The sequence below is a fragment of the Lygodium microphyllum genome, chromosome 28 (genome assembly GCF_053477565.2).
Source record: "Lygodium microphyllum isolate KBCC chromosome 28, Lygodium_microphyllum_v1.1.10, whole genome shotgun sequence".
Classification (NCBI taxonomy): domain Eukaryota; kingdom Viridiplantae; phylum Streptophyta; class Polypodiopsida; order Schizaeales; family Lygodiaceae; genus Lygodium; species Lygodium microphyllum.
The window spans coordinates 58,302,484-58,322,932 of NC_141162.1; the positions used below are offsets into that span (position 1 = coordinate 58,302,484).

The 20,449-nt window shown below is 39.3% G+C and overlaps 1 protein-coding gene across 3 annotated transcripts; it reads right to left on the bottom strand.

The window, feature by feature from the left end:
• Positions 1-5,809: 5,809 nt before the first annotated feature.
• LOC148011496 (uncharacterized) lies at positions 5,810-10,115 on the bottom strand. 3 transcript variants are annotated; one of them, XM_087670485.1, is made up of 6 exons: positions 9,902-10,115; positions 9,504-9,570; positions 8,315-8,549; positions 7,881-8,007; positions 6,559-6,980; positions 5,810-6,474 (listed from the first exon to the last, which is right to left on the bottom strand). In XM_087670485.1, the coding sequence occupies exons 3-5, from the start codon at positions 8,511-8,513 to the stop codon at positions 6,584-6,586; spliced, it is 723 nt and encodes a 240-aa protein (XP_087526611.1). In that variant the 5' UTR covers positions 8,514-8,549; positions 9,504-9,570; positions 9,902-10,115; the 3' UTR covers positions 5,810-6,474; positions 6,559-6,583. The 3 variants fall into 3 exon arrangements, with proteins under 3 accessions (XP_087526611.1, XP_087526610.1, XP_087526612.1); XM_087670484.1 differs by having other exon boundaries at positions 5,812-6,468; positions 9,902-10,113; XM_087670486.1 differs by lacking the exon at positions 9,504-9,570 and having other exon boundaries at positions 5,812-6,468; positions 9,902-10,114.
• Positions 10,116-20,449: the final 10,334 nt, after the last annotated feature.

Below are 20,449 nucleotides of genomic sequence, written 5' to 3' on the forward strand. Positions count from 1 at the left end.
TAGGTGCTTGCTTCAAGCCATACAATGCTTTCTTCAACCTGCAAACAAACTCAGGATGAACAACATGCACATAACCTGGTGGCTGCTCCATATAGACCTCTTCTTGCAAATCCCTATGCAAGAAGGCATTCTTTACATCCATCTGATGTAAAGACCATCCCTTTGATGCAGCCATAGCAATGACTGCTCTTACGGTTGCCATCCTTGCAACCGGACTGAATGTTTCTTCATAGTCAATGCCATATGTTTGTGCATACCCCTTGACTACTAATCTTGCCTTGTATCTGTTCACAGAACCATCTGCATTGTGCTTCACCTTATAAACCCACTTACAGCCAATTGCATTCTTACCTTTAGGCAAAGGTACCAATTCCCATGTAGCATTTACTTCCAAGGCATCCATTTCTTCATCCATGGCTTTCTCCCATTTTTCTTTTCCCATGGCTTGCTCAAAAGAAGTGGGTTCTGGTTCCTGTATCACTTTGACCATATATGCATAGTGAATGGCTGTAAATCCATCATATTTCAGCCTATCCACAGGATACCTAACTCTGCTTGACCTGCGCAAAGTAGGTTCACTCCCAGGTGCTCTCAAAACATCCCTGGTCTTCCTTACTCCAGGTGTAACAATAGAAGGAATACCCAACTCATCATCAATGCTCTGTTCTGAGCCACTGGATTCACCATCCACATAAGAGTGACCTGCATTCACATCAAACATGGGTTGATCTACCTTCTCTTTTCCTTTTCGTGATACCTGCATACCACTATCTACATTGCTTTGAGAAGATTCTCCTGATCTCAATCTGCCTGACCATGGCGAAGAATGTGAACCACTGCTAGAGGATGCTCCAGGTCCACTAATATTTTGTGACTGCTGCTGTGAATTCTGTGCATCATTACCATTTTTTACATCTACATCATCAATCACATTTACTGGTTTATACCAGCTACTCATCTCATAAAAAAAAACATCTCTGCTCACTGTAAACTTACGAGTAGAAGGGTTATAGCATCTATACCCTTTCTGCTGCAGAGAGTAACCAATAAAGATGCACTTCTCAGCTTTTGGATCCAACTTGGATCTCAACTCATCTGGCACATGTATATAGGTAATGCAACAAAAAATTTTCAAATGAGAAATATCTGGTTTCCTACCAGTATACCTCTCCTCTGGAGTCATCCCATGTATTACTGCAGTGGGAGTCCTGTTCATTATGTAGACTGTTGTAGCAACTGCTTCAGCCCAGTAAAAATCTGGCAAGTCTTTTTCGTTGAGCATGGCACGAGATACCTCTCCAATATGCCTGTTTTTCCTTTCTGCAATTCCATTTTGTTGTGGGGTATGACTACATGAATATTGCTGCTTTATGCCATGCTCTTGCAAGAACCTTGCAAACTCATTTGAGAGGTACTCTCCCCCTCCATCTGATCTTAGGCATTTTATTTGCAGACCTGTTTCTTTTTCAACCATAGCTTTAAGAGTTTTGAAATGCCCAAACACTTCACTTTTCTTCTTCATAAAATACACCCAAACTTTTCTGCTATAGTCATCAATAAAAGTGACAAATAATGACAGCCTCCAAGAGATGCAGTTTTAGTAGTCCACACATCAGAGTGGATTAATTCCAATGGCTTCTTACTCTCTTGAACATGTCTAGGAAATGATTTCCTTGCCTATTTTCCAAACTGACAGGCTTCACATACCTTATGCATTTCTGCAACCTTGAATTTTGGCAATCCTGCAACAATATTTTGGGCCTGCATTGATTTAAGTCACTCTACATTAACATGACCAATGCGTTTATGCCAGATATCAATATCTACAACTACACTGGTCCCATGTGCAAACATTGCTGCACTCAATTCAGACATGTCTGCATCCAATGTAAACATTCTACCCTTCTTCTTTCCTTTTGCTATCAAGCGACCTTTATTTTTCATATCCTCAACAAAGCATCCATGAGGATTAAATCTGACCTGCAAGCCCTGTTCAACCATTTGACCAACAGAAACTAGATTCTTGGTGATATTCGAGACATGAAATACATCCGATAGGTATTTCTTTTTTCCATCCTGCATAGACAAAGGAATTTTTCCAATCTGCACAATAGGATGTGCAGTATCATCACCAGTCTCCACAAATCCTGGTTTTTCCATTTTCCTTGCATCCTCCATCCATTTTGCATGACCTGTCATGTGGTTTGATGCACCTGAGTCAACATACCATACATCGTTGCTTTCTTCTGCACTTGTCAGAGAATTGTTCATGTGCTGCACCATAAACAAATGCTCATTTCTGTCATCACCCTGTCTACTAGAAGATGCATAATTCCCTTATTGCAGTTTTCCATTCATGATGTCATTCTGCTTTTTATAGCAGTCTTTAGCCATATGACCCATTTTACCACAGTAGTAGCATTCAACATTGCTGTTTGCATTTTGGCCTCTTTGCCATCCACCACGACCTCTTTGGCTCCCCCTGCCTCTAGAGTTACCACGTCCTCCTCCATAGGACTGGTTTTCTTGAGTTTGCTGCATATTCTGATTTCTACCACGGCCTCCAAATCGGCCTCCTCTACCTCTACCTCTATCTCTTCCAGCATTTGAGTAGAAGACAGCTTCTTTTGAAGTTCCTCCTGAAGAAGATGCACCACCATTTCTCTGCTCCTCAGAAATTAGAAGAGCAATCAACTCCTCAAAATCAGGAAATCTTTCACGGACGGAAATGGATGTTCGGAACTGTGCATAATCCTTTCCTAGACCATTCAAGGTCACATAAACTAAATCATCATCTTTCACTGGCGACCCAATGGAAGCAAGTGCATCTGCAATCTTCTTCACCTTCATGTGGTAGTCATTGATGCTCATATTTTCTCTTTGCACATTATGCAACTCTTGCTTGAGCTGCATTTTCCTGGCTTGAGTATTTGTGCTATACATTTTTGACAAAGTATCCCATGCCTCCTTTGGCGTAGTTGCATCCTGAATATGCACAATCATAGAGTCTGAAATACTGATAGACAGCCAGTACATAACTTTCCTGGCTCTCTCATGCCATGCTTTGAATGCCTGCATTTGCTGTTGATTGGGAACATCAGGAAGAACTGGTTCTTCTTCATTTCCTGCAACAAATTCCCAATATCCTTTTCCCATAAGGAAATTCGTCATTCTAAACTTCCATGCTTGGAAGTTGTTCTTGTCAAGCTTTTCAGTGACAATCTGTGAGAGAGAATCAGACGCCATTATAGAACACTACAAAAAGTTCTGTCACTGCAAAGAACACAGCTTCCAGCCTCACAAGGGCTAATCTGCAAAACTTACGAAAGTGGTATTTGACCACACAGTCACTTCCTAGTGACGATTTTGCATCAACAGGCAACAAGGATGATTCTGTAAGTCCCAATGTCTCTGCACACAAGCATACGATGCAATTTCTACAGTAACTTTTCACCGACCTATAGAACAGTAGTCGCACAGCATAAAACTGAACCTTTTCATGAGTGCATGCAGAAAACTTCCGCCTCCAAAACAGGCCCCGAAATGGCCTCAAATCAAAAAAACAGGGTCGCCAAAGGCTAAAGCCGCTCCCCCGCAGCATATACTGCCCTCTTGCTTCACCGCGAAGGGCGTCTCAACCTGAGACAATGCACTCTTGCAATTTCCGGCTGTGCTACCTGCAGAGATCTGCTCCCAAAACAGAAAATGAAAGCAACACTGCTCCTCTTACCAGAACACCGCGAGCTTGGCTTGCTTTCTTGAGCTCCTTACCACGAACAAGGCTCTGATACCATGTCAAGATTGTGGGAGAGAAGGAAGGAGTCTCACTTGTAGCTTTCTTGCTTGCACAATGGGGAATACACACAGAGGTGGAGACTGAAAACAGTTTTCCTCTTCTTAGTTGTGTAAGCCAAAAAGAACTCTCTTACAAAGAAATAGAAGAACCCTATATATGGGTCTCAAACCAAACTCAACTAACTAAGGTGGCATACTAACTGAGCCACGAACTAGAGTAGATAAGGATAGCTATCATGTAGCTATTATTCATGGGCGGTGTACCAACCGCATCTGCAACTGACAAGTCGGTGACATAAATGCACAACGGTCACCCTGGCATATCACGAGTGGAGCTCGATATCTCAACAGCACATAAGGGTTGTCTCTGAATGTGGTGGAACTTGGATATCTTAAGCAATGAATAGGCCATGCCCTCTACTTGGAATGCTAGAAGAAGATATCATGTGATGAGCTCCCCAAAAACTAAAAACCTCTCCATATCTAGGAAACTCTCTTCCTTCTCATCCTCCATAGTGTTTGTGGTTATATGTCTATACTAGACATCACAAACAATCAAGTACTTGATCATGTCATGTGTGAGAATGATGGGCATATCAACCATAAATGGCATCCTCGTCCATCAACTAGAGATGCACATCCTTGCATGTGAAATGTATAAATGTATTACTGACATACCCAACTATAAGAACCCAAACCAATAAAGATAAGATTAAAGAATACTAACCATAGGATCTCCATGGATGTAATACGAAGACGATGATCTAGGAGACATATCAGGGATACAAAGCCCTAGTGTAGATGACACTTCCACTAGGAGCCCTTTTGTGAGTATTATTTGTAACAGTTAGATATCTTCTCTAGCTAAAATAATTTTTAAAGTACTTTTTAATCATCCACTAATCTAACTTCACTCTTATTAATGCAGGAGATGCATGGGAAGAGAGATCTTGATGTGGTTGCCAGAGAGGAGCAAGGTAGGCAGATCAATGAGCAAGCTTGTGCCACATCCTCACAATAGCCACCTTGTGCTGGTTGCACATGATATGAAGATGATGCGACCAGTGATAACGACAATGGTGACAACAACGATGATGATGACGGCAACAACTAGCCTTTTATTCATATTATATACATATAGCCATACATGATGTATTTCTTAGCTTTTGTTCATATTGTATTCATGATGTATATCTTATGTTGTATATGTTGACATTGTATACTACAGATTTATGTTCACATATTCACTCTACTTTAGCTATTGTTGTCTTTTTGAGTTTATTTTATTCAAGTTTAGTTTTTGAATGATGATTAATTTAGTAGAAGAAAAACATAGCATGATGATCCATATTTTTGTTTGTGTTCAATCATCACTACTTTGGTCACCAATTGTCTTTTATTGTAGTTTATGTAGAATGCCCCCAAGTATATGTTGTATGTGTGCCATTATGAGAGAGAGAGAGAGAGAGAGAGAGAGAGAGAGAGAGAGAGAGAGATCTGTGTGTGGCCGGTGATATACACACATTCATATATACATACATACATATATACATATATACATATATGCATGCATGCATATATACATATATAAATACAAACACATATACATATATACATGCATACATACACGCTTGCACGTGTGCGCACGCACACACGCACACACACACAGGCAACAATTGCCATAATTGACATTTATTATTGCACAATCATTATATTGGGACTTGGGTTATTTATGTTTGAAATCCAAAGATTCAACTTAGTTTTTATGTGCTTAAATGCATAAGTTAGTTGCACTTTTGAGCCTTCTAAACCCAAGAATATGGGCCATGAAAAAGTAAACATGGTTTGAAACATAGAATCACATGTCATAATTTACAAGCCTAAGAAATAAGAAGTTTATTAAAAAAGTATCTTCAATTTGATATTTGTTTTTTGAGCAATAGCAACAGAGAACCTTAAGTTCGGTATTTGCTGATTGAGCGCTTGCAAGAAGCATATGAGAATGAAAATCTATTTCACAAAATAAGAATATAAATCTTTTGGTTGAAGAAAATGTGTCAACATGCTTTATTCCTCAAAGCCCTGTAACAAGATAGAGTATGAAAAATGGGAGAGCATGAGAACAGCCAATGGGCTGACATGCTGGCACATATCTAATTGGAGAAACAGGCTCAGCTGCTGACACGATGCCAAGTAAAAGTAGGTGTCTAGCTGTATATATATATATATATATATATACAATCCACCAGCGGTTAATTATTTGTTGAGATATCAAGAGTTAGCCCTGGAATTTCAGCTCCAAAGAGCGCTACTTGTCTTTTCCTTAGCAACAACTATCCATCAATCATCGAAATTAAGCTAGAAAGAGACCCAAATGTACCAGCTTGTCGATTTAATTAAGGCACAGCTCTAGAAGCTGAGTTAGCCCATGTTGCTACAATCCCTTTCTAACAGTCGAATTAATCCCGGCATGCAAACTCCTAATCCAGCAGCTCTCAACGTGATCAGACAGCCGATCATGGCAAATCCCAAGTACTGCTTTCTTTGCATATTGAACGGAGGAAACCCTCAAGCTTATAATATGATCATCTGCGGGTAACTCTGATATAATTTAGAGGAGTTTCTTTATATATTGTAATCGTCATGGTCATGTGCAGCTTTTAACGTGATCACCTGCAGCTAATTGTATGGTAAGTTAGATGAGTTTCTTTATATTTTGTGATCAACATCATGATCATTTGCAACTTATAGTACGATCATCACCTGCAGCGCCTAATTAAATGGTAATTTAGAGGACATTCTTGTGCTTAGCGACATGGTTGTCGAGGTATGGAGAGTCTGCTCCAGGGATATAGTCACCGTAATGCATGTGCAGGCGAATGGCGGCGAGCTTGGTTAGAAGGCCCTCTGCTTCCTCGTCTTCGTGATATCTCACAGACTCGCTGGCGGGCACCCCCTCGCTTGTCTTCTGGTCCTTCTTGCTGTAGTCCAGGTAATCCACCGGCACTTCTGTCTGCCTTGGGAGATACCTCTTGAGTTTCTTCACTTCCTCCGGAGATACGTTCTTTGAGGTCAGCAGCCTCCGCAGCATCACTTCCTGTTTGCGGAGACTGCGTCTCTCTGTCGACCCTCTCAAGGCTTGCCAATCGTATCTGAAGTCCTTACCACCATTCGCAGGTTTGATCCTTTGTTTTAATCCCACGGATTGCAAACATAACAATTATACTGCATTGATTAGTGCCGTTTCATAAGCAACATAACAATAATGCATTGGTTTTTGTTCCACCGATTGCAATAATGCCATTAATTAGTACCGTTTCATAAGCAACGTATAACAGTAATGCATTAGTTAGTACTGTTTCATAAGACTGAAATCTTGATCAGGAGCAGCACTAGTGCGCTCAATTTACATGCATACACACGATAGATACTACCTACAGAGCTTACAATTACTGGAGGCTCACGTCATCTCTAATGTCACACCTATAGGAAACTTGAATGCAATGAAGATGGCCACGAAAACATGCAGCCATGCACGTTGAGGGACGCAGAAGAGACTTGGCATTTTGATCATGACAAGCAGTACTAGTGTGCTCAATATCCATGTAAAAAGACATTGATACCTGTAGCTTATAAGGCTTCCAATTCCTAGAGGTTCGTTTGATGGTTAACATCACACTTAATAGTAAAACTTAAATGCAATTAGGATGGCCACTAAAACATGCAGTCGTCCATCGCTAAGCACAAGAAGTTCTACTTGGGAAGCACAACATATCTAGCTGGGTGCGATTTGGGCCAGGGGACTGCGCCCAAGCTCATGATCACGTTGTTCTATTTCACAATATTGGAATTATAGCGAGAATTCATCTAAAGCTTCCTGTGAAGAGACTTATTTGAAATTTTGATCAGGATCAGCAGTGCTAGTACATGTGCTTAACTTACAAGCATTCGCACGGTAATACCTACCTATAGAGCTACCAATTACAGGAGGCTCGCTTGATGCTTAATATCACACTTACAATAATTAACTAAATGCAGATAAGATGGACGTAAAACATGCAACCGTGCATTGTTACGGGACTCACTTGTACGCATCTCCCCTTATGCGAGCTCTTCTTTTCCTGTGGCAGAAATCTGGCAATTTTACTTCATGTATTGCTCGAAGTCTTTTCAAAATAACACGGTTTTTCCTCTCTATTTTGTTCACCCTGTCTGCACACAAGAAGTATTGATTTTTGAGTTGATACTATGAACCACACGACATATGATTAGCGGACCTATCTAACAACGCTAGCTAGCTATATGTGCGAGTGCACACACGAACAATTATATCAGATAATCAGTCTAGACTTGGAGGCACGTGCAAACCACCCATGTGGGATCATATGTGTATGCTTATGGGTTTAACTTGCAATTAATAGTAATGTATCCACTCAGCTATAGTACTTATCCTTGTTCTTTGATGAAGGTGTGCATATGGTACTATAGTGGTATCGGTAATAAGACTATCCAATGTGACCTTCTTGTAGCCGCATCTTCTTTGCATTCAGTGTGACAAATGGCCCTCTGTCAGGCGACTTGTTGTCAATGGCAGGCTTCATGTTTTTGACCCGTAGCTGGTGTCTCCTTAACATGATATCATGCTCCCATTTTATGTAGCCAGTAAGCACCTGATACTTCTTCATCCTAGAATCCAGTTTAAGAGCATCGGAACACATTTCCAAAGCACTGCCTTGTCTGATGATGATCGGTCCCTGTCACCACCACAATATGCATCTCATTGCTCAAGCTGATGGATCACACCTTTTAATGATCTAGGAAAAAAATAGATCAGCAAAAGTATCTTCAATAGGGGATTGGGGTTAATGGGCACAACTCATGCAAGATGTTGTAAACATATTCCTGTGATAGCTCCCACATTGGGAATTATGAAAACGTCATGAGCTTTCGGCATAAGAAGTTTTAGGAAAATTCTCACTGTAATTCCAACATTGTGAATTAAGGCAGAATCATAACCTTTTGTGAGTGAGTTAGAACGTACATCTAGCTAGGTGCAGTCGAGGCCATGGGGCTCTTGGAACACTATAGGGAAAACAAGGGAAAAGAACCCATTTTTCGACATTATAGAATGTCCAAAACTTCTTGTGTCCTGAAGGAGGCACACATACCTCCCAAAGGTCCAAAGCTCATGGTGTGGAATGTGATAGGAAAAAATGAGGCAAAACAATTGTGTTTTTCACACGGGAAAATGTCAAAAACTTCTAGCGTCATGTTACATTCCATATCATTCATTATCATTTATTTAGGTGATGGACAAATCAGCAGCTTGACACACAAGATGATATACTAAGAATACTAAGTGCCTGTTGATGAGATATATTCTCGCAATATGTTTGTGCGATCCTGAAGCACCTAGCAGATCGGATAGCAATACATGAGTATAGTACAATAAACAACAAAGTTTATTATAATGGAGAGTGATTTTGAGTTGCATCAAAGCAGTTCTACTTGAAGACACAGCGATTCATGCACATATGCAGAAACCCTGCAGGATATGCAGGAAAGCCAGCTTTGGGAACGTCGTCAGTCATATATATATTTGTGTGCGTGTCTGAGAGAGAGAGAGAGAGAGAGAGAGAGAGAGAGAGAGAGAGTGTGTGTGTGTGTATGCAGCACAGGTTTTAGACTTTGCGACAATATTACTATACCCGATTAAATAAGGCTCGTCGCGGTCGCAGCGGTGGTACTGTTGAGCTTATGATGATATAACCCGGCCTGTCACGACAAAATGGCGAAGCAAGGGAGATTATATAATCATCAGCAGACGAGTGTGGACGCATGGTGGCAGAAATAGGAATACTGATGAGGCGGAGCAGCAGCTTGCTAAAAGCCCCTCATGATCACCACGACACAATTGGCTCGACCAATACTACTCGGGATCGAAATATGTGTGTTTACATATAATCGTATATATGTCTGGTGATGACGACGGTGAGAGTGGTACACTTATACTCAGCTAATCGCTGCTGCCTGCTCTGTGATGATTTTGGATCGGCCACGGTACACGCCTATACGACGTAGAGCCGCTATAAGTTGATATACTTACTTCTAATTGTTATTCCATGCAGGCCAAGGCATGAACCAACCCATCAACCCGGCACATATATGATTAGACCATTCAGAAGCTTGATCGCTTTAATAATTCGATCGATCGACCTCCCAGCACCAGTATTGGATGCTGATGATCAGGAAGACGTGAGAGGAATCAGAATAACCTAATCCGACCTCTGGCGTCGAAGCCGCAGGCGCACTGCATTCTGAAACGATTCGTGAAGAGGCACAGCCTGTGATTGGTGTAGTTAATATGTGTGTGATAACACATTACTAATATATAATCGTTGCATCGATATATAAGACGAAAAGTATGCTATAGCCTCATTCCACGAACGTTTCCTCGCGCCGCCCCCCCCCCCCCCCGCCCGGGCGGGGCACCCAAGGATCACGGAGTGACTACCCTAGATCTAGCATTTGATCTCAAGCTTACCAACTTCCAAGTGACCTTGAACATATTGTCGTGTACTGACAGGGCATGCTGATGTGGAACCCTTGTCACAACCAGTCGACAAGAGCTTTCTTGGCTAGAAACCTTGTAATGTATAATACCTTTTCGCCTTTCCCATAGCACAATAAGCATCTTACCAAGGCCGACCAAAATGCTTTTATTGTAATAATTATGGCCACATTAAAAAATACTGCTGTAAGCTACAACAAACACAAACTCAAAACTTGCATATCATGACAAATGAATAGTTAGAATTCATAGCCATTTCGAAAGAAATCTAATTGAATGGATGGCGAATGCCATACATTCGTAGTGTAAATACAATGGAAGCCTTCGAGAATACATTAATTCTGCATGGTTCAAGTAGAAGTACAAAGTCAACAAATGGAAGCCATAATTGACATAGGAAGTACAATCTCATTAATAAGTCTTTGGTTAGCAAAAAGTTTAAAGACACCAATCCTCCATATGAGTCCCATATTGTAGTGTTTGGCAATAATAAGAACTTGTAGCACACAAACAAAATCACAAATATAGAACTAGACGTAAATAATAATAAAGACGCACATAGATTCTACATCCTCCCAACACAAGTATTTAGAATTATTCTAGGGTTAGATTAGCTCCTAAAGACACAAGCAATACTAAACTTTAGAACAAAAACACTCCTAATAACACTACAACAAAAACGAGGCATAGACGCGCATGTTAGACGTGCAAAGTCGGGCGCGTCTATCAAAGCGTCTAAACGTGCGTGTAAATAGACGCGAATTTTGTGTCTATATATCCGCGCAAATAGACGCTAATATAGACGCGCCAGTAGACGCACAATTATTTAACCACCTAAAATTAGCAATTCACATAATTAAAAAACCAAAGTTAATAATTATTTAACCACCTGAAATTGATTCTTGAGCATGCACATGTGCGCATGATAAAAACCATAGAATTAAGAATACACATTGAATCATTGAATTAAAAAAATAGAGTTAATAATTACTTTTTCATTGCTCTCTAATGAATGGCAGTTCCTCCACTTGACAAGCCTGATATAAGTAATTAGCGACAAACGACAGAAACCTTACAATTAGTAGCAAGCATTGCAATATGTATCTCGTAATTTCTCTACGTACTTGAAGATGATAAAATATACTTCCTTTTTATTATGGAAAATTCAATTTAGCTTTAAAATTAACTATTGATTCTTGAGTATGCACATGTGCGCATGATAAAAAGCATAGAATTAGGAATACACATTGAATCAATAAGCAATTAAGTATGTTACAGTGAATGATCCATCTCATCTTCAATGAGATCAGCCCTTGCTAAACTATCTACTTCTAAGTCTATGTTACCAAGAGGTAACGAAACAAATAAGTCTATCCCACTATCAGATGTGTTGCTATATTGCTCAATAACTTCATCAATATCATCGACAATCACATTATTGTCTTCTTCTGTGTTTCCTTGAACATCCTCGCGAGGTTCGTCTTGTACTATATCACTCATATCATCCATTATGGTGTCATCATGCACATCATCATTAATTGTTGGATTGTCATCTGCTATCTCCATGTCGGTAATATTACCATATATTGGTTTTGAACGATTAGATATAGGGATGACATACCACCATCGGTTATTGTTTACTATTGGATGATACACAACCTGTATTTGAAAAACAAAAGCAAAAAACTTAAGTACTTATTATATTGTGTATATGTATCACATGTATACATATATAAAAATTAGCCTTTGCATATATACCTGCTCGCATTGTTAAGGTAGTACTAATGTGTCATTCTTGTTTTGGTGAAATTTTGTAGAGTCGATGATTACAAAACCCCTTAGATGACATCTGATTGTGCAATGCTCACCATTTGTTACCACTTCTTTAAACCACTTCACATCAAGTACATATATAAAGAATCGGTTGAAGCCAAGCTTCAGAATATCTTGGATCAAGCCACAATAACCTTCCATGGTACCATTGGCAGCCTCGAAGTGAGCAAGGACACCACAATCTTGGGTATTTCTCTTTTCATCTATACGTTGAGTTCGAAGATGTTTACCCTAACACCAAAGTGCATTGAATAATGTGCACTAGTAGTAAAAGATAAAAGATCAAACATGTCAATTATTTATATAAAATAAAACTTATAGAAATAAATTAATTGATAGTATGTCTCACCTTTGATAAGCAACCTCGTGCGTATTCCCACTCTTCTTGAGATATATTAATTTCCTCCTCTTTTTCCATTCTCTTCATTTCCTCATGTAACCAATCTATATCAATATGACGTGGGAGCGCATTTAGATGATCTGAAAATGAGACATTACATCCATATCTAATGCGAAATTCTTGTCTTTCGCTTTTTCTTCTTGCCCTTGCTTCATTATATAGTGTCACCCATTTGCTCATTACATCACTATTGAGCACATAAAAACTATTTAACTTACGAAGTTCTTCTTTTGTTAACACTTTACTCATTTCTTTTCCTTGAGGTACTATAGAGGTTATCCTCAAGTCTTCATCATCTTTCCATAGTTGTGGTTGAGAGGAATCCACTTCAGCAAGATATTCAGAGATATAAACAAGGGATGATTGCACTAACCAACCCTCAGCCATGCTTCCCTCAGGTTGTGCTTTTTGCCTCACAAAATCTTTCAAGGTTTTCATGAAGCGCTCAAGAAAAAACATCCACCTTACATGAATTGCTCCACAAAGTGTGATCTCATCAATAAAATGTACGAGTAAATGTAATTGAGTAGTCAAAATGGATCGAGGAAAATTTTCCTCCACCAAAAAAACCACCTCAACAGATAATACTCGAGCATCTTGCAATGTAGCCATGCATCTCGATTATGAAGACGCAATGTTTCATCCTCACTTGAGGATGTGCTCATTGACTCACCAGCTTGCACTGCACTAGGTGATGATGACGTCGACATGATTAAACCTAATTCATGACAACATCAAAATATTTTTCATTCATATGTTTACATAAGATCTCAATTTTAAATACACAAAAAATCATCATAAATACATTAAAACTTATGATAATAATTCACTATCAAAACTTATCTTAAAAACAAAAAATTATAATAAAGCCCAAATGCGCGTCTATATTCGCGTTTAACTACGCGTCTATATTGGCTATTTTTGCGTCTATACTCGCGTCTATCTGAACAATAGACGCACATATACACGTGAAAATAGACGCATATGTCAAAATTCAAACCATACTTAAATCATTTCTTTTCAAACTGCGCCTTTCCTTTCTTTCGTTTTTTGCGGTTCTAAAGCTTGAGTTTAGCCGACATGCAGTCTCTTCATGCCTCACCTCCTCATGACTCACCTCTTCTTTTATTTCAAACACACAAGAAGGGAAAAAGGAAAGTCAACGAGAGGAAGAAAGAGAGGACAAGAAAGAGGAGAACAAGAAGAAGCAGCAAGCAAGCATCAAGGGAGGGTAACTTACCAAGGAGAGGAAGAAGGAGAAGGAAAAAGCGCCACCACCCGCCACACCAAACACCCAAGGTGATTCTCTCTCTCTCTCTCTCTCTCTCTCTCTCTCTCTCTCTCTCTCTCTCTTTGTTTCTCTCTTCCTCTATTTGCTCTGTATGTTTATTTAGGATTTGTGATTCCATTATGTATTGCATTTTGTAAATCATCAATGACGGTCATCGGCCTAAAATCGGTCGACCGAGCGCGTCTGATAGCGTGTCTACCTCTCAGTGTAGACGTAGACATAGACGCGAAAATTTTTTCCTCTCAAAGCGTTTGAGGGTGCGTCTTAGAGCGCGTGTGCTGGTGCGTATGCTCTGCAGTGTACACGCCATGATACATGCGCTGCACAGAAGGTTGACCTATAGTCTACATGCGATTATGCACGCGCATTGACCTGGGATGCGCGTCTGTGCTGCATCTAAGATGCGCAGATAGACGCGCTGGACGTGTATTTTTTAGAAAGAGAAAGAAAGAGAGTTTTTATGATTGAGAGAGAGAGAGAGAGAGAGAGAGAGAGAGAGAGAGAGAGAGAGAAAGAGAAAGCATGGCACATTGGCTAGGAGGAACAAAAAAAAATGGTGGGTTACTCTCACATTTTCATTTGCTACAAATATTGCTTAAGTAACATTGTCATTTCATTGATGCATTGGTCAATGTTAAACAACATCTCCTAAATAATGCACTTCTAGTCACTTAAGTTGCACAAACCCCATTGTTGCAAGCCATGTACAAGTGATGTATCATAGTGATGTGAGTAGCAATGCAACGTAATAGACATAAAACATCATTATGTAATAGTGTGACTCGATATTTCCACTTGTTGTGGAGTTGCAAAAGGAGTGGTATGTTAATGCTCTTTGTTTGTGATCCTTGAATGAAGAGCTTAGTGCTTCATGACAAAGAGTATGACCTCTATGTTTCTTCATGAAGGCTATGAGTAAAAGTGTGCCATTATGTTAAAAGTGGACAATTTTTCTATGTTTACCCTTTCAAAGAGTTGTCCTTAGTAGGGATCTATCCTTTTGCTATGATAGCTATTAATTTTAAAGTATAGTTGTAACATGGATGTGCCATATATGAGCACTAACCTTATTCTACATCTCTTTTGTCTTAAGCCATCTCATCTCAGCCGACTTTTTGAAACAAAACAAACTATTGGGAAGCATAGTGTGTAAATCATTTTTCTAGGTAGTTGAAAAATCCATAGAGAAGTTTAAGGGTGCAATGATATGTATGTGTAGTATCCCATGTTTGTGTTAATCCGTTTTCTTGTTTAAGAGAAGCATTAGCACTTAAGTGTTATGCTCAATGTCTAAAGAAAGCTCTTTGAAAATGTAGATAATATATGATTTTTTATATGCAAATAAATTTGTCTTTTTCTTGTGTTTTTTTTGTAGATGTCGTATCCTGGTTCATCTAGCAATGACCCAGATGTGGATCGCATGAATGATACATTGGCCTCCTTTGGCAGCGGGATCAATGCATTTTTTGGAGGTTTTCCTAGTAGGGAAGACTTCATGGGAGAGATGACCAGACACCTTGGCCGCTCTCCCACAGCGGACAAGGTGTTTAGTGTCATGTCTAGGATGCCTCTGGCGTCTTTGCCTGGCACTACTTCCCAGAGTCCACATGTAGGTACTCCACATATAGGTACTCCATTGGCAGGTACTCCATATGCATGTACTCCATTTGCAGGTACTCCACGTGCTCCACGTGCATCGGCTGAAGCATAAGCATCTGCAGAAGCTCGTGTGTCCAGCGAGGCAGAGGGTAGTTGACAGAGAGGGAGGAGGGAAAGTTGAGGGGAAGGACGAGGCTTGTGTGGGGGTTGCCTAGGAGGTGGCGAGAGATCACCCTCACCAGTAGATCACGTAGAGAAGGTTGTATGCCAGTACTATAGAGTTACAGATGCTGGTGGCATCTTTCATGATGATGAGGGAAGGGATGTAATGGCATACATGAGGAGCGTTGTGCATGCGACATATAAAGGTTGTTTCATTGCTTTCAAAAATCAGAAAAGCGGCTTGTGACAAGAGGTGTTGAGGGCAGTCCATAGGAGGTACCCAAATCCTAAGGGTCAGTGATTCTCAGATGATTAGGGACGTACAAAAGTGAGGGATATGCTTCACAACAAAAGATCCCACCTCATGACAAGGGCCAGGGACTCATTGTGGAGGCTGGAGGAGGGGCGTGGAGCCTATAGGCAACCACCTATGTGCCACTGCATAGAGTGGATGGTGCGCAAATCGGACGCAGGTAGCTCACGTAGTGAATTCCCAAAGGTCCCCAAGAACAAAGCACTCTACTTTTTAGCACAAAAATCAATGTAAAAACAAGCACGACATGAGACAAGAGACAAATTGGGTTGAATCTCCCCCATGCCTTGTGTGAGCGCTTCACAAAGCATGTATTTAATATATATTTTCAATCTTTTTGCTCAAAAATAGCCCAATTACAAAAATATGACAAGCTTTTAGCTTTTGAGTTTGCTTTCTACCAAAAATAGGAAAATAAAGCTAATGGACGGTGCCCAAAGAGTCTGGCACGCCCAATCTCAATGTCCAAATAAAAATAACATATCCAGGCGCATAAGCGCATACAAAATAATAATAAATAGTCGATGTCTCTATAGACATAATCAAAATATAGGCGTGGCGCCTATCAAAATATAGTCCAAAGATCGGAAACCCGCTAGACTCCAATGCTTTCCTCCGCCACTGCTGCTATCTCTACACATCAACTGAAGCATTCACAATCGTTAGTAAAATAACACAATTAAACCGAAAAAAGTGAATGCCTAGCAGTCTTCAGCTACATAAATAAATCAACTGGTTAGAAATAAATCCTAACCTTAATTTATTACGAGTGCGCACTCTAAACTCATAAACGTTTATTAATTTAATATGCATTTTGCGGAATCACCCGCTATGGAATCACCCATGTACACACTAAATTAATGAAACGCCCGAAAAGGACAGGCGTCCCCATCAACTTCTCGCACAAAGAATCCTCTTTGCGTATGAGCCCCGGTCATCTAAGTTTACGGAATCCACCGTAAAACCTCACGGAATCCACCGTGGAATATGCCTCCTGGCATCATACCCCCGGGGTGGGATAGCAATTGACCTCAATTGCTATTAGCTCAATGTGGAGCTAACAGAGTGGGGAAAGCATTTAGGTCTCTAGCGTGCATCCATTGTGCTTCCTCTACAGGATGGTTCTTAAATTTCACGAGATATCTAGAGTACCTTCGACCAGTTCTAGTGGTCATGTAGTCAGTGTCTATGATGGCTTCTGGTTCAAGGATTTCAGTCTCTTCTTCTAGTAAAGGTGGGTTTTCATAGACAGGGTGGATAGGTAATTGTCCTCTAAATGGTCTCAATAAACTAATATGAAAGGTATTATGAATTTTCCAATGAGATGGCAGTTCTAACTTGAATGCATTGTCATTAATCTTATGAATGATTCTAAATGGTCCGTAGAATCTAGGGGCTAATTTGACAACTGGATGTCTATCTATACTTTGCAGTCTACGTTTTTCTATTCTAAGCCAAACATAATCATCAACTTTGAAATTCATGGCTTGTCTTTTCTTGTTGGCTTGTTTGGTATATGATTGTTGGGCTTTAGCAATCATATACTTGACCTCATCAAAAATAGTGTTATGCATAACAGCAATATCATCGGCACTTTGTATTCTATTAGACAAAGATGCAACAGGTGTAGATAATCTATATCCATAAATAACTTCAAAAGGTGCTTTCTTTGTAGATGTGTGCGGTGTATTATTGTAAGCAAACTGTAATAAATGCAAATGAGTATCCCATGTTTGAGGTTTAGAAATAGTGTATACACGTAAAAGATCTAAAATAGTGCTATTTGTGGCTTCTGTTTGTCCATTTGTTTCTGGATGAAATGCAGATGAGAAATCAATCTTTGTGCCTAGATTTGCAAACAGTGTAATCCAGAAATTATTACAAAATCTAGAATCTCTATCTGAAATAATCACTTTCGGCAATCCATGGTTAGTAAAAACAGTTTTCAAAAATAACTGTGCTGCTTGTGATGCTGTTAAAGTTTTCTTACATGCAATGAAATATGCTTGCTTACTAAATCTATCTACAATTGTCCAAATCATGTCATGGTTAGATTTAGTATTTGGTAAGCCAGTAATGAAATCCATAGATATATGTTCCCAAGGTTTAGATGGAATAGATAAAGGCATTAATAACCCATACTGTTTACCATGATGTCTCTTTATTCTTTGACAAATCAGACATTCAGAAACAAAATTAGACACATCTGCATCCATATGCGGCCAATAAAAATCTTCAGTTAACATGCGTAATGTAGAAATGATACCTCTATGACCTTGATATGGGGGACAATGAATTTCATTCAAAACAAAAGATCGGAATGGAATAGTAACACACAGTCTCTTTTCAAAGAACATGAATCCATCATTATATGACAATGAATCAACAGGAATGAAATTATTTTGAACTAATTTTTGCCAATCAGAATGAAAAGTAATATCCTGGTGATATGTGTCTTTCATAGCAATCAAAGAATCAAAAGATATGATAGAAATGTTATAAATTGCAGGTCTTCTACTTAATGCATCAGCAACTACATTTTCTTTTCCAGGTTGGTATTGAATGATAGGATGGAAACTTTGAATGAATGAAGCCCATTTGATATGGCGGTCAGAAATTTGGGGTTGGCTAAGTAGATGTCTAATGCTTTGCTGGTCGGTCTTTATCATGAATTCTGAACCCATTAAATAATGCTTCCATTGTTTCAATGCTTGTACAACTGCTAAGAGTTTCTTGTCATAGGTGGAATATTTAAGCTCAGAAGGTTTCAGCTTAGAACTAGAATATGCTATTGGATGGTTATCTTGCATTAACACGGCTCCTATTCCTGATCCGCTAGCATCAGTCACAACTAAAAAGAATGGTCTGTTAAAGTCAGGCAATTGTAGGACAGGGGCATTGGTCAATGCACGTTTAAGTAAATCAAAGGATTTCTGCTGGTTTTCAGTCCATTGATAAACAATGCCTTTCTTAAGAAGTTTGGTCAGTGGTAAAGCAAGTAATGAGAAATTACGTACAAACTTCCTATAGAAACTAGCAAGACCAAGGAATGAGCGTAATTCATGTACATTTTTAGGAATAGGCCAATGCAATATTGCGTCAATTTTCTTAGGATCAACTTTTATTCCTTCTTTTGATACAATATGACCTAGATATTCTATTTCTGTCTTAAAGAATTCACTCTTGTCAGGATTTGCAAACAATTGATTTTCTTTCAGTAATTGAAAAACTAATGATAAATGCTCATAATGCTCTTTTTCACTTTGACTGAATACTAAAATATCATCAAAGAAAACAATCACACAATACTGATATTTTAGAAAAATACGGTTCATCATTCTACTGAAAGTAGCAGGTGCATTAGTTAATCCGAATGGCATAACTAAGAATTCGTAATGGCCAAACTGTGTCCTGAATGCAGTCTTAAATATGTCGGATCTATCTAACCTCACCTGATGATATCCAGATTTAAGATCAATTTTACTAAATATAGAATATCCTTGCAGTTTGTCCATAAGGTCGTCAACTCTAGGTATAGGATACCTATTCTTTACAGTGATCTTGTTTAATGCTCGGTAGTCAATACACATCCGATAAGTATTATTCTTTTTCTTGACTAAGAGCACAGGTGCACCGAATGGAGAACTGCTAGGTCGAATTAAACCTCTATTTAGTAATTCTTCTACTTGAGTCTGGATTTCTTTTTGCTCTATTTGATTGTGCCTATATGGGGCTTTGCATGGTGGTTGTGTGCCAGGTATTAGGTCAATCTTATGGTCTTCTGGACGTGATGGAGGTAAACCTGGTGGTAGATCTTCTGCAAAACAGTCCTTAAAATATGCAAGAAATTCCTTATGCCTAGGGTGCATATGAGTTTCTTTTGCATGCAATTCATTCACCCAAATGAGATATGATTTAGTATTCTTGCGTAGTGCACGTTTTGCTTGAGTATGCGAAAGCAGTGGAAACATATGAGATGCATGCATACCAAATAATGTAATAGATTTTCCTTGAAAATTAATATTCATTGTGTGTGTGGAATAATCTATATTGGGATTATGTTGGTGTCTCCATGGCATTCCTAGAATAATGTCGCTAGACTGTAATGGGACAACTAAGAAATTTCTTCTTTCAATATATGGACCAATTTGAATTTCTAAATCTTGAACTTCTTGTGTGCCATTGTACCTAGTACCTAAAAATGCAGCTTTTATGCGATAGTGCGTAGGTACAGTATGCAATTTCAATTCCTTTACCAATTTTGCTGAAATAAAATCATGCGTACTACCGTCATCATGCAATACAGTTCTTTCTTTTCCATGCACCATACATTTCATAGTCAACAATGAATGTAAAGTAGGCATACCTGGTAGAGTGTCGGAAGTAGTAGTAGGATCATCTTCTTCTTCAGTGAAATCCGGCATATCCTCATGTTCGTCCTCGTCCATAGCTCCAAGGTAGTTGATATGTGCTGATGGCTTCTTT

Bases quoted from the DNA above. Each gene is read 5' to 3' on its own strand.
- LOC148011496 (XM_087670485.1), bottom strand. From the start codon at position 8,513: ATGTGTTCCGATGCTCTTAAACTGGATTCTAGGATGAAGAAGTATCAG. The intron at 8,008-8,314 runs GTCACATTGGAT...TCTTGTGTGCAG, and splicing joins GAAGATGCGGCTACAAGAAG to ACAGGGTGAACAAAATAGAG. The intron at 6,981-7,880 runs GTGAGTCCCGTA...ATTAAAACAAAG, and splicing joins ATAAGGGGAGATGCGTACAA to GATCAAACCTGCGAATGGTG.